The sequence below is a fragment of the Equus przewalskii genome, chromosome 19 (assembly GCF_037783145.1).
Source record: "Equus przewalskii isolate Varuska chromosome 19, EquPr2, whole genome shotgun sequence".
Taxonomy (NCBI): Eukaryota; Metazoa; Chordata; class Mammalia; order Perissodactyla; family Equidae; genus Equus; species Equus przewalskii.
The window spans coordinates 45,437,802-45,451,487 of record NC_091849.1 but is presented as its reverse complement, the minus strand read 5'-3'; the positions used below and the strand labels follow the sequence as shown (position 1 = coordinate 45,451,487).

The window sequence follows — 13,686 nt, the reverse complement described above, 5'->3', positions numbered from 1 at the left end:
GATTTATACCTAAATAGTTCAGTTATTTGGGGGCTTTTGTAAATGATATTTTTAAAAATTTGGATTCTCCATCTGTATTTTGACCTTGTATCTTCAGCTTTAATAAACCTAGTTATTGGTCCTAAGAGTGTCTTTGTAGGTTCCTTAGGAGTTTCTATGGAGACAATATTGTAATTTCTTCCTTTCCTATCTGCATGCTTTTTATTTCTTTTTCTTGCCTTATTGCACTGGCTCTGACTTCCAGTGCTATGTTGACTAACAATGGTGACAGCAGATGTCCTTGCCTTGTTCCTGATCTTAAGGGGAAAGTGTTTAGTCTTTCACTAAGTATGACGTTAGCTGTAAGTTTTTGGTAGATACTCCTTATCACGTTGAGGAAATTCACCTCTATTTCTAACTTGCTGGTAATTCTCATCATGATAATTTAATCATGGGTGTTGGATTTTTGTCTAATTCTTTTTCTGCATCAATTGGTATAATCATATACTTTTTCTCCTTTAATCTCTTGATGTGGTGGATTTCATATACTGGTTTTTGAATGTTGTACCAGCCTTTCATACCATGAATAAATCTCATTTGATCATGGTGTATAATTCTTTTCATATGTTGTTAGATTTATTTTGCTAATATTTTCTTGAGGACTTTTGCATCCAAGTTCATGCAAGATATTGGTCTCAGTTTTCTTGTGTTTTCGTACTATTTTTGTCTGGTTTCTATATCATGACAGTCTCTTAAAAGGCGTTTTATGTTTGTCCTGTCCTCTTCTCATAAGCACTCAGATTCCCCTTTTTTCTTCTTTCCTCTCTCCTCCAACCTCCCTTCCTCCCTTCTTTCTCTCTCTCTCTCTTCTTCCTTCCTTCCTTCCTTTCTTTGTTTCTTTCACATTTATTTACTTGTGAAAGGCAGTAGAGAAAAAATCTGCATATGATTCCCCTCTTCTTCTTCCTTAATTCTTTTCTTTTCCTCTAATTTTCTCTTTCTAATCTAATTCTTCAAGTTCTTTTACCCTGAAATCTCTCTCCATTAAAATTGCCATTTCACCTCTACAAATTATGCCCATGCCCAAAACAGAGAGAAAAAACTATAAAGATCCTTATATCTAAATTATTGTAGATATTCTTTTTCCTGTTGCTTTTGCATCTTTTTCTCTCTCTCTCAGCTTCAGCATGGCTTACGGAGCTTCAAAACATTCTGTCTTGGGCTTCTCTGACCAGTCGTTCTGCTGCCACATATATGGCAGCTTTCCATGCCCCTTCTCAAACCCAACATCTGACTTGTGCTATTTCATTAGCTAAATACATGAGACCATCACAGGATAGTTTTATAACAAAAAAAAATTTTAATTTGTTACAAAGATAGATTTTCTTCCCAGACCCAAATAAAAACCTTTCTGCACATGCCACTTTCGAACCAACGTAATGCACTTCTGCGTCTGCGTTCTTTTTGGCTTCTGCTATCCTGACCTTCAGTACAGTCTTACGTCACTTAATGATGGGGATGCGTTCTGAGAAACGTGTCATTAGGCAATGACATCATTGTGCAAACATCATAGCATGTACTTACACAAGTCTAGATGGTACAGCCTACTACACACCTAGGCTATATGGTACTGATTTAACGGGACCACCTACATATACATGGTCTGTTGTTGGCCGAAATGTTGTTAAGGGGTGCATGACTGTGTTCTTATGCTGTTCATTTATCTTTTTTTGCTTGATTATACTTACACCCCAGTACTTCTCCCTTCAAATAGATGCTCCCTTTTCCTTACTGTTCTCTTGTCACACTGTAGTCATCCCCTTCCTTTTCCTTTATCTTTTACTGTACTATCACCTGAAGTCTATCTTCTTTGCCCCCTCTTTTTTCCCTTCTAGTAGTGCTTTTCCACTGGGTAGATGTTAGTTTCATGGTTTTTTTCATTTTAGGACCCTTGAAGATGAGTCAGTTGATTTCTCCCTTCCTTGTTTTTATTTTACCATAAGGTGTTGGCACAAAGGTATTTGTTTTGCACCATAAAATTTCTAGGCAACTCACTTGTTTGCTGGTCAAGTTGCAACATTGCTTGATGCAGTCACTCTACATTTCACCCCCCCATACACCACCTGAAACACTTCTCTATCCTTAAGCAAGTAACTCTTGGGGGAGCTTTTAACTGCATATCCTTCTCAGGACTGTGTTCCACCACAAGGCCTTGTAACTTTTGTTGGGGCTATTAATACCTCATATTTCTTCAAAGGTAATTTTTACTTATTTCAACAGCTTTACCAAAAGAAACACCCATGCTGAAACCATGCACACACATATACATTCGGGCATATACAACCTGCCACGACCGCTTAACTGTACACAATTATCTAACATGCTCTTTGTGTGCCATCAATACAGAAACGTATGTTTCATTGTAGTGTAAATCCATCATTTAAAGAAAATTTTTAACACTATTCTTCACATTTCTTGCATCTAGAGAATTTTCATATTTATTTCAATGGCCACATCATTGTACATTGAGTTGGTAGCTTAAATATGTATTTCCTGATGCTTGAGAATTTAGATTGTTTTCCTTTGTGGCTATTTTAATGTGGTAGTTATTTGTATCTTTGTGCATAGTACATTTTCTTTTTTATTTTTTAAATTTTATTTATTTATTTATTTTTTGAGGAGGATTAGCCCTGAGCTAACTACTGCCAATCTTCCTCTTTTTCCTGAGGAAGACTTTCCCTGAGCTAACATTCATGCCCATCTTCCTGTATTTTATACATGGGATGCCTACCACAGCATGGCTTTTGCCAAGCAGTGCCGTTTCTGCACCTGGGATCTGAACCCGTGAAACTCAGGCTGCCAAGAAATGAAACATGCAAATTTAACTGCTGCGCCACCAGGCTGGCCCCATATTTTCTTTTTTAATGATTACCTTTGAATTATGTTTTAACAGTTGATTACTGGTCCAAGGGTATAAACACATTTGTTCACTGCTTATAATCCTCTTACAAAACTTATGGATTCCCAGTAAAATTTTTTTAATTAAAAATAATAGATATCCAAAATAATTTAATGAATTATAAACAAAAGATTAATAGTGGGGCTGGCCCGGTAGCACAGTGGTTAAGTTTGTGCGCTCTGCTTTGGCGGCCCAGGGTTCACGGGTTCAAATCCCAGGTGTGGACCAACATACTACCTATCAAGCAATGCTGAGGTGATGTCCCACATACAAAATAGAGGAAGATTGGCAACAGATGTTAGCTCAGAGCCAATCTTCCTCACCAAAAAAAAAAGTTAATAGTCTCTTACTTCCACTCACTTTCTTCCTAGAGGACATGAGGCCCAGATGTATCCAGGCTCCTTCCAAGCCCTAGCAGCTGGTTATGGCTATCCTAGTGGTAGAAACATATGCTCAGGCTGCCATCTACTAAGTTCTATCATTTCCTTTCATTATTTTTCACAATATTTTAAATATTTGTAATATTTAATATTTGTTTCCTGTACTTATTATCTCTTTTATAAATAAACACAGCCTTTTGTCTTAGGAGGTCTGGACTAATCCCTGTGAAGTTCTCCCAGCAGAATTGAGACTTTAAATTTAAAAATAACTTGCACAGCTATTATTATAACCATTATTACTATGTTATTATAATTATTATTATAACTTGCTTTTTCTTATTATTACATAAGTAAAACATGGTAATTAGAGAAAAAACAGAGACCATAAAAAGAAACTGAAAGAAGAAATTAAAAATTGCTGAAAATCTTGCAAGTCAAAGATAACCACTATGAATATTTTGGTATTATAATTTCATTCTTTTTTTTTCCTGTAGTATGTGCATTTTAAAAACACTAAATTGGGGTCATACTATGCTAATTTTCTCATAGCTTCTTTTTATTTTATTTAATAATATCACAAATAGTTTTCTATATCAATAAAAGACATCTGCACCATTTTGAATTGCAGCATAATAATCTAATATATGGACATATTATAAATTTTTGAATCAGTTCTCTATTCTTGAACATGTATGTGGCTTCCAGTTTTTCACTATTATAAACGGTGTGAAGATTAACATCCTTACAGCTAAATCTCTGTGTACATTACTAATTATTTCCTTCGTATAAATTCACACAACTTGGTGCTTTTAAACTTTGTGTATTTTCTAAAACAGTTGAAATGTCTTTGCTGAATGGACTAACGTGTTTCTAGGAATTCGGATTATAAAAAACATTTCATGTGTGATCATCTGTGTCAAGTAGTGACAGGCTCATATTTTCTCTCCTGTCAGATAACCAGTCGAGGTTCCTTGCTATGAATGCTAGAAGTATTTCCCATTGCGCTTCCCTAATGTAGTCTAAACAGGGTATCATTGCTTATTTCTGCTTCTGTAACCATTCCATTCCATATTTTTTAGAATACATTAAAATGGTTAAACACTATCTACTTTCTTTGATTTACTCCATTCCTTCTTTCTCTTTATTATACCACCTTTCCAAACTCTTAAACTTCTCCCTGTACTCTCTTTTCAAGATTTCATATTTTTAGTACAAAGTTAATCTGCAAGAATACCAAGGAAAGAGTAAACAAGGAAGTGTTGGAAAATATGAATAATTAAGGAATATTAATTACCTTCTTAAAGTATTAAAACATGTTATAAAACTAAAGCAATTAAAACAGCAGGGTAGTGGTATCAGATCAGACGTTCAGATCAATACGCCAGACTCGATAGGCAACAAAGAAACAAACCTCCTTGTCCATAGGAATTTAATATAGTATAAATGAATCATTGTAAGTCAATGAAGGGGGAAGGATTAACATATGGTTTGGGGTGACTGGCTAAAAGTGGGTATAGTTTTTAATTTCTGGAGTAGCTGTTCTCAAACTCTCTGGTCTCAGGATCCCTTTCTACTCTTCAGAATTATTAAAAATCCCAAAGAAATTTTGTCTATGTGAGTTATATCCATCAATATTCTATATTAGAAACTAAAGCTGAGAAATTATTAAAATATTTATTTAGGAAGTCATTTAAAAAATAGTGAGAAACCTATTACATGTTAAAGTAATAGCATGGTTTTATGAAACATAACTATATTTCTCAACACATAAAAATTGTAGAAGATGATGGTTCCTTTGGATGTTAGTCCCCTATCTGTCCCCTTGCTAGCAAGCTGTAATAAAAACCCTTTCTCTCCTACCACCTTGCCTCTCGACTGTTGGCTTGTCTGGCAGTGAGTAGAGGAATCCCTTCTTTTGGCAGTAACAAATTTGGTGACCCAGATGGGACTTTAAGTCTTGCTCACAGCCAGTCGACCTTGGATGGGCAACCTGTTGGATAAGCCCCTAGCAACTGTTGAGGCTGCCTTTGTCTCAGGGATCTGCCCATCCTGCTCTCCTGTACTGATGCTGGCTGCCTCCTAACGCTGCCTGTGGTAGGAAGACAAATGGCTACATCTGATGAGTCCACAGGCTCAGTCAGTAATAGGGTGTAGCGTCAGGGGCACCCAAGAAATCCCTTCCTCTCCATCTGGAGTCCTTCCATTCATGGCAGGACCATCTGGGTGTGCATTCAGAGTGGGAGTAGTTGTAGGGCTTTTTACCCCAAATCTGGGAACTAGTTCACTGGTGTCTGGTTTTCTGTGTCTGTGTCTGTGTTGGTAAACAGCTCCAGGATCAGACATCTTTTGGGTGCGTGACCTCATTAAAACATGCCTGTGCCAAAAATTGTCTATCTCATCAGGATCATGTGTTAGAGGCCCCACTGGTAAGATTTTTTTTTGCTGAGTTAAAGTCCCAAGGCTGGGATTGTGGGTTTAAGGGAGGCAATACAAAAGAGTTACAGCCCCTGGGGAACTCAAATGATTGGGTTAGAGTCACTAGCTCTGGGTTAGAGTCCCAGAATATTGGATTTCGGTGTCTCTTCCTGTTGTCTATGTCTGACTGTTTTATTTGTTAAAATTGGCTGTCTGGGGACCGAGTTTCTCAGTGATCATAAAAAATTCTCTTTAGAAATTACGTTGTTTGTTATGGCCACTTTGGGAAAAGCACCCTAAAATAGGGATAATTGTAAATAGCTGGCAAGATAAACTGGGATAATTTAAAATTACAGTGGGTATTTTGGTCTCTTTTTGAGCCTCAAAACCAAGGAACAAGGAAAAGTCTTTAATCCCTAAAGAGTCAAGGGCTCCACCTTTTGACCCAAAGTTTCCAGAAGCTGTAATTGTTTACAGACAACAGCAGAATCTTACCAAGCTTATTTTGTATCCTGAGAGTTTGGCTTGGTAATTGTCAGGTTGGGGGACGGTTGTGGGGGGGGGGAGGTGTCCCAAAACTGCAATGGGACAGAAAAATGCGGTTGCACTCCATTCTGCGGTCAGAGATGGTTGGACAGAAATGCAGGTTGCACACCTGTTTGTGGCTAAGGGTCCTACCAAACTGCTGTCAGCCTCAGGGAAATTACATTGGCCTTAAGAAGAAAGCCTTGGCTTGGCCTTCATTGTGAAGGTCTTGGTTTCAGGGATACCTGAAAATTTTTGTGATTTGGTACTGGCTGCAGGATAAATATACTTTTGACTGGCCAGGTCTAAATTCTGAAACAATGGGAAGTGGAAATTCAAGCCCCACCTGTAGCCCCTTAGGCTGTATTTTCCCAAATTGGGTGACTTTTAGCTACAAGTACATAGTATGAGCTACTGGGTACTCATTGGTTTATAGATCCTTCCCCTCCCGGAGATGGTCACTCTGTCTTTTGTGTCCTTTGTCATAAAAAGGAAAAACTATAGAGCAAGATGTAGGCATCTCCATAAGCCTGTTATCTGGGTGAGCCTGCAGTAAACATTGCTGTAGGGCCCACCTATGGAGTCTGTGCATAAGGTGGGAGCTGTTGCTAAGGGACATCTTGGAAGCCGAAAAAGGCAGCAAAATTGGTGGGCACAGGTCAAGCAGTAAAGAGGCATTAGGGTGCTCACCACCTCAAGAAGACTTTCATGATAGGATAAGTTGGCCACAGAACAGGGTAGATGATGACAGGTCCTCCACCAACATCAAGAAAATGTCTGGGCAACAAAATACTCTATAAAGCACACATGATCCCTAACCCCACGGCTCCTCCCTCCTAGGGATTAATCTGGCTCCAAGAGACCCAAGGCTTAGCTAAAGCTCTTAACGTGCATATAAGATGAGGTTTTTTCTTTTATCTTGCTCTATGTCTTAAGAGCTTGGCTTTGTGACCTTTCTGGTCTCTGCCATCTGGAGGGTGCAGATACCAGCATGTATCTTGGTGGCCAGTCAAATAGACTGGGGTTCCGAGACGCACTCTGTTTGTCTGGCTGTGTCAGCTCTCAGAGGAGTTTGTCATAAGGGGTCCCAAGTGCTTTCATGAACGGCCTTTGTCATCTCACTGTTCGTTGCTTGTTCACTAACTGCCTTGCAATGAAGGTCTTTGCTTTATTAGACTATTTTTGGGAGTGACCTTTCTGGATCTTGTGAGGGCTGCTTCTTTTGCACTCTCTTTTGGGGACGCCTCTTGCATCCATGGTTAGGCCATAAAAAAGGCTTATTTGTTTGCATTACTGGTAAGATCCTACTCATCACTGTGCCAGATGATGGATCGCTTAAATTAGAAAAACTAAATTGGAAAAAATTTTTAGAGAGGTCTCATCATAATTGTTTTGTTCGTACCTATGAAAAGACCAAATTAAAAAGGAAATACAAACAAGAATAATGAGTAGACTTAAGACCCTGACTCAGGCTACAATTAAATTGAGATATTGAGACATTAGAAACTGATAAGGCAAATATGGCCTGGAAACTCCATCTTGAAGAGAACTTGACTGCTTTCTCTGTGCCTTTATGACGTAAATTTTCTACTCCCATCTTCTCTAGGACCTTACTGCCGTTCTTTGAAATGCAGATGTTTCTCATAAACTAGGAAGCTTTGTATTGCACCTGATTCATAAAACATTAATAGAAGCTATATGTCTCCCTGTGTGCTCATGCATGTCTATATCTATGTTATATGTCTGTGATATTTTACCTCCAGATGGTATGGCCAAAATTAAGAGCTCTATTTAATTGGCTTTAAGTAAGAGCTTACATAAATTATTTCTAAATGTAGTAGAAACTAACTCACATGTCTTTCAAGTTAACATGATGTGAAATGTTGGTAAATAAAAGCTTATTTAAGCTTGTTGGTTTGATTAAAATAGGCATGTCCTCAGAGTTACCAGAATTGGATATGATGCAGACATACAGCCTAGGTTTACTAGTCAAATAAGCTCATGTTGTCCCTATTATAAATTTGTCAGCAAAATAATAGCTTAGAATGATAACTGATTTTGTCTGATGTCTCAAAGTCTTTATAGGCAATCTAAGTAATTATTGGAAACAGTTAAACTAAATAAATTTTAAGAGGGTAAAAGTTTTTGGTGAAACTTTTCAACAATGATTCTGTGTTACAACGTAAGTACTTAAAACAACCTAAGATGATGGCTAACTGCTTTAGCATCACATTTTTCCTGAGTAATCTAAGTATTACTGTTACAGACGAATGGTCTAGATGTAAGTGAGGTAAAAGTGTAGAGAGAAACATTTAACAATAATTATGCTTTATGACATTAAGTTCCCTGAGTAATCTAAATATTACTGATACAAATGGTCTAGATGTAAGTGAGGTAAAAGTGTAGAGATAAACATTTAACAATAATTATGGTTTATGACAAGTACTTAACATAGCTTCCAGAATCTCTTTGGTAACTTGAAACATTGAAGTTTTGCTAGGCTAAAATGAATGATAAAACAATTCATTGGATATCTGGGTCATTTTCAAATAGGATAAAATACTGAAAGATTATCACTAAACATGTCTAAGTTTATCTACTTTTATCTTCTTATTACAAAGAAAGTAAAAGGTGTTTGGGTCTATTAGTAAATATGTCTTGTATTTTATTAAAAATACTATGGTGTAGCATGTTTCTAGAAATTATGATAAGCGTGTAGAATGCTAATATAAAATACAGTTCATACTTGTTTACTTTTTAGTTTTCACTAAGGTCTGTAAGGGTTAAAAAATCTAATTAATATATATAATTAAAGCTACTAAAAATTAATAAGGAAAATATCTTTGTATTCAAGGAAAGTAAGATACATGTTTTCAGTAAAGAAGGTATAAAGAAAAAAATGTGGAAGAATAGCATCATTTTAAATTTTTGCAAATTTATCTAATGCCTTGCTAATTGAAGACATCTGGATTTCTACATAAGTGTCTGTAGTCAATCTGTTGTGATATAATGTTTCCCATTGATGGAAATGAGGAAAATCCAGCCTCCCACAGACGTGTAACTGGAAAAGAAGGAGTATTTCATTAGCTTTTCAGCTATTTGTGGCTGTTCTTTGATACTACACTGAAACTCAACAGTGGTAATTTCTCAAAGGTTTGTTGCAATCTGAAAATATATCAATGAATTTTTTGCTCCGTTACATTAAAATACTCTAGTCTATCCTATACTTTGAATGAATCTCTTACCCAGGAATGATTTTTGACCTGACAGCTCCTCTGAAAGGTTTTGGGGACTCCCGGAAGTCCCTAAACCACTTGTGAGAGCCACAGTTGTAGAGAGAAGAGGGCTGCCTAAGCTTTGGGTTCATCAGCAAAACCACGAAACAGGTGAACAGATTTGAATGCAGCGTATCAAATATAACACGTCTTCTGTTTTTAAGTATAACCTAAATTAAATGTAAACCAAATATTGGGAATAAATGTCAATGTAAATGCAACACAAGGGTAAATAATTTTAATACTTAAAAGATTCACAGATCAGTAGATAAAGCACTAGTATTACATAAGTTAATGAGGACAGGACATGAGCACAAAAGTGTATAGAAAAAATAACAACATGGAAAATGCTAAACAAAGACATAACATTTTAAGTAGAAATCAAAAATAACCTATTAAAAATGTCAGATTAGCAGATAAGAGGGCAATGAAATTGACACTCATAAATTGTAATTAGAAACATTTGCTACAAAACTTGAGGAAACAATCGAGCAACATGTATTAATAGCCTTAAAAATATCTATGTCCTATGTCTTCTGAACACCTGTGTTAAAAGATTTTAGGGGCCAGCCCCATGGCCAAGTGGTTAAGTTCACACACTCCACTTCTGTGGGCCAGGGTTCGTCGGTTCAGATCCTGGGCGTGGACCTGGCATCGCTCATCAAGCCGTGTTGTGTTGGCAGCATCCCACATAGAAGAACTAGAATGAGTCAGAATTAGGATATACTACTATGTACTGGGGCTTTGGGGAGAAAAAAAAAAAAGAGGAAGATTGGCAACAGATATTAGTTCAGAGCCAATCTTCAAAAAAAAAGTGTAAAAAAAAGATTTATATTGAAAAATGCTTTGTGGAAGAAGATGCTCATGATGGCACTATTTATTATAGAAAAAATAGAGAATTGTTAAATTGATTGTGGTTTAATTTACCCGATGAAAGATTAAACAGCCATTGGAGAGAAAATTGCTCACAATGGGTATACAATAAAAAGAAAAAAATACTTATGCTATAATGTTAAGTGAACAAAGTAAGGTTCAAAAATTGATTATTCAATAGGATAAAAATTATGATTAACAGCTATAACAAAAGAGCTAAACTAATGTTAGTTAAAAGTGCTGGAGGGAAGTCTAGCCAATTGATGACTGTCTTTTGTTGTCAACACTCTGGTTGTTTCCTTTTCTAGTTTTTTCTATTTTTCTGAATATTCCAAAATTTTTATAGGGAACAGTGTTTTGTTTGTTTGTTTGTTTGTTTTTTATTAAGGTTATGAAAGTTAACATCCTTGTGAAATTACAGTTGTACATCATTATTAGTCATGTTGTAGGTACACCACTTCACCCCTAGTGCCCTCCCCCCACCCTCCTTTCCCCTGGCAACCACCGATCAGTTCTCTTTGTCCATGTGTTAACTACCACCTATGAGTGGAGTCATATAGAGTTCGTCTTTCTCTGTCTGGCTTATTTCACTCAACATAATACCCTCAAGGTCTATCCATGTTGTTGTGAATGGGACGACTTTGTCCTTTTATGTGGCTGAGTAGTATTCCATTGTATATATATACCACATCTTCTTTAGCCAATCATCAGTTGCTGGGCACTTAGGTTGGTTCCATGACTTGGCTATTGTGAATAATGCTGTGATGAACATAGGGGTGCATGGAACTTTTGGAATTGCTGATTTCGGGTTCTTAGGATAGATATCCAGTAGTGGGATGGCTGGGTCATAAGGTATTTCTATTCTTAACTTTTTGAGGAATCTCCATACTGTTTTCCATAGTGGCTGCACCAGTTTGCATTCCCACCAACAGTGTATGAGGGTTCCCTTTTCTCCACAGCCTCTCCAACATTTGTCAGTCTTGGTTTCGGATATTTTTGCCATTCTAACAGGTGTAAGGTGATATCTTAGTGTAGTTTTGATTTGCATTTCCCTGATGATTAGTGATGATGAGCATCTTTTCATTGTCTATTGGCCATCCATATATCTTCTTTGGAGAAATGTCTGTTCATGTCCCCTGCTATAGGGAACAGTTTTTTATCATACACAAGAGTATACTCTTTAATTTTTAAAGTATTATTTTTTAACCACTGACACCAGCCAAGCTCCTGGCCAAGAGCTAGGAGAGAAGGCCTGTGCTTTGGACCTCCTAGGATAGATGCTTTGCCTTTATGCTAAACCTCCGTTCTCTTCAAGATTCTACATTCCTTGCACCCACTTTGTTCTCAGCATCGTTCTTGAGTTACAACAAAAAGTCCTGCCTTTTCTTCCTTCTTTAAGAAAGTCCCATCTCCAGACTAGCAGAAGAAGCTCGTTTGGCCTTACAGTATCCCTGTTCAATTCTGCCTGCATGAGAGATGCAGTTACTGTGCGTGTAGAAGTTATGACTTCCCTTTGCCAGTGATCTGTGTTCCGGTCCTATGGCTGTTTTGTCTCCCTCTTGATCTTTCTTTTTGTCATGTAAACAATGACAGGGACTGTTTAGACTGGGCTTGATGATGTCCATCTGCTCAGAGGGTTCCTTTGATACAGCCAGCTCTCGCATTCCTTTATGCCATTCATCAGCCTGGCATTCGCTGCTGCAACAGGAACTTCTTTCTGGTCTCCTCTCTGTTGCTAACGTTAATGCTGTCACTGAGGCCCCACTTGAAGTCTTCCTCTACTCGCCTGCTTTGTAGGCTGCGGCAGTCAGCAGTCTCCAAGTAGGATCCTAGATCAACAGCCACTGAAGAGGACTATGGGGTGGGGAGGGGAAGGACGGCAATTGCCCTGACTGGAGGCCTGTCCCACGGCTGCCCTCAGTCCTGCCCCCTAACATATCAGGGCCCTCGCCAGCTGATTTCGGAGCTCCCGCTTCAGTTCCAGCAGAGGTAGAACGAACACACAGGATTGGGATCTCACAAGTCTCTTTCCACTTTAAAAATGGTAAGAGGGCACCAGCAGAAGCCTCGCTCTCTTCCCGGTTCTGGGTCTGACCCCTCCAGCAATCCTGGTTCTGAAATTACCAAACTCAAGCAATACACAGCTCCCATTGGGGCTGACAGGGGTTCTCCTGGATTAAAGATGATGACCACTCTCCATGCCCCCCCTTCCTGCTACCATAAAAAGACATGTTTTTAATTGTGAGGTGCTAATGTTCTAGATACATGAACTTAAAGTAAGTGTTTTGCAGATATCCTGAGGACATTTCACAATTATGCAGAGTTAAATAGATGTGGCTTCCAGTGATTGGCAGTGGGAGTTAATAATAACGTGTCTTCTCCTCGTTAAAGTAGGTAGCTACCTAGTGGTCACACACCATGGGAGAGCTCTTCTGTCCTGTGATTGCTGAACATGGTGAAGTGAGGGTGATTTTGTGAAGCGGTTTTTAGTTCTTGGTATAGTTTATATATCATAAAAATCCAATATAACGTGGATGGGGAAGGTAAGGCAGACTCTGCTGCTTGAAGTATCACACTGCTTATCCTCAGTCCCACAACCATCGTGACCTCAAACAAATCCAGCCAAGTAAATGCACAACACTTGCTTTTTCCTCTGCCTTCCTAACCAGTTGTCTTCATATTCTTTCTGCTCTAACAGCTGCTACTGGAGTGAAACAAAAAAGAATCCACTGCCCTGCCCTGACACTATCGGGAGTGTTCCCAGGGACAGGACATCCATAGCCCCGTCCAATATAGGACATCAAAACATCCCACCCACACCACTGCTGCAAATCCCCAAACCGAGCATAAACAGTGCATTCCAGTGGATTCATACTAATTTCTAAAGTTATCACATTTATCTAATATTTTTCCCCATGTAACCAAACATATATGTACCTGTAACTAATTATCAGAATTAGAAATCAGCCATTGCCTAAGATGGAAAATAGAAACAGTCCATCCAGGAAGGAGTTAGATTTTCTTGCCATTGATTATAAAACGTATATGTCTTCTTTGCCATATAATTATAGCATTATTTTTAATGACCCCCCACTCTCTTTAAAGCAGATTTCAAAAAATGACTTGGAACTGATTTTTCTATCCTAGAATTACACTGTTCCTTCTGGTGACTTGTTGGTGTTGTCTCCATTTTGGCTACATAGAAACGCAAAGCATTTTCCTGAACCTGAATCGTTCAAACCTGTAAGTTATCTCTTTCAATATACATTGTCCTTTAATT

General features: G+C 37.9%; 1 protein-coding gene across 4 annotated transcripts in view; it reads left to right on the top strand.

Moving 5' to 3' along the window:
• CYP39A1 (cytochrome P450 family 39 subfamily A member 1) overlaps positions 1–13,686 on the top strand; it is a 93,554-nt gene that overhangs the window by 58,136 nt on the left and 21,732 nt on the right. For 2 of the 4 annotated variants that reach the window (XM_070586174.1, XM_070586175.1), the window contains exons 9-10: positions 5,646–5,744; positions 13,554–13,649. In XM_070586174.1, coding sequence (XP_070442275.1) covers positions 5,646–5,744; positions 13,554–13,649 — 195 coding nt within the window. The remainder of the gene's footprint in view (positions 1–5,645; positions 5,745–13,553; positions 13,650–13,686) is intronic. The other 2 variants (XM_008542089.2, XM_070586176.1) reach the window with 1 other exon arrangement.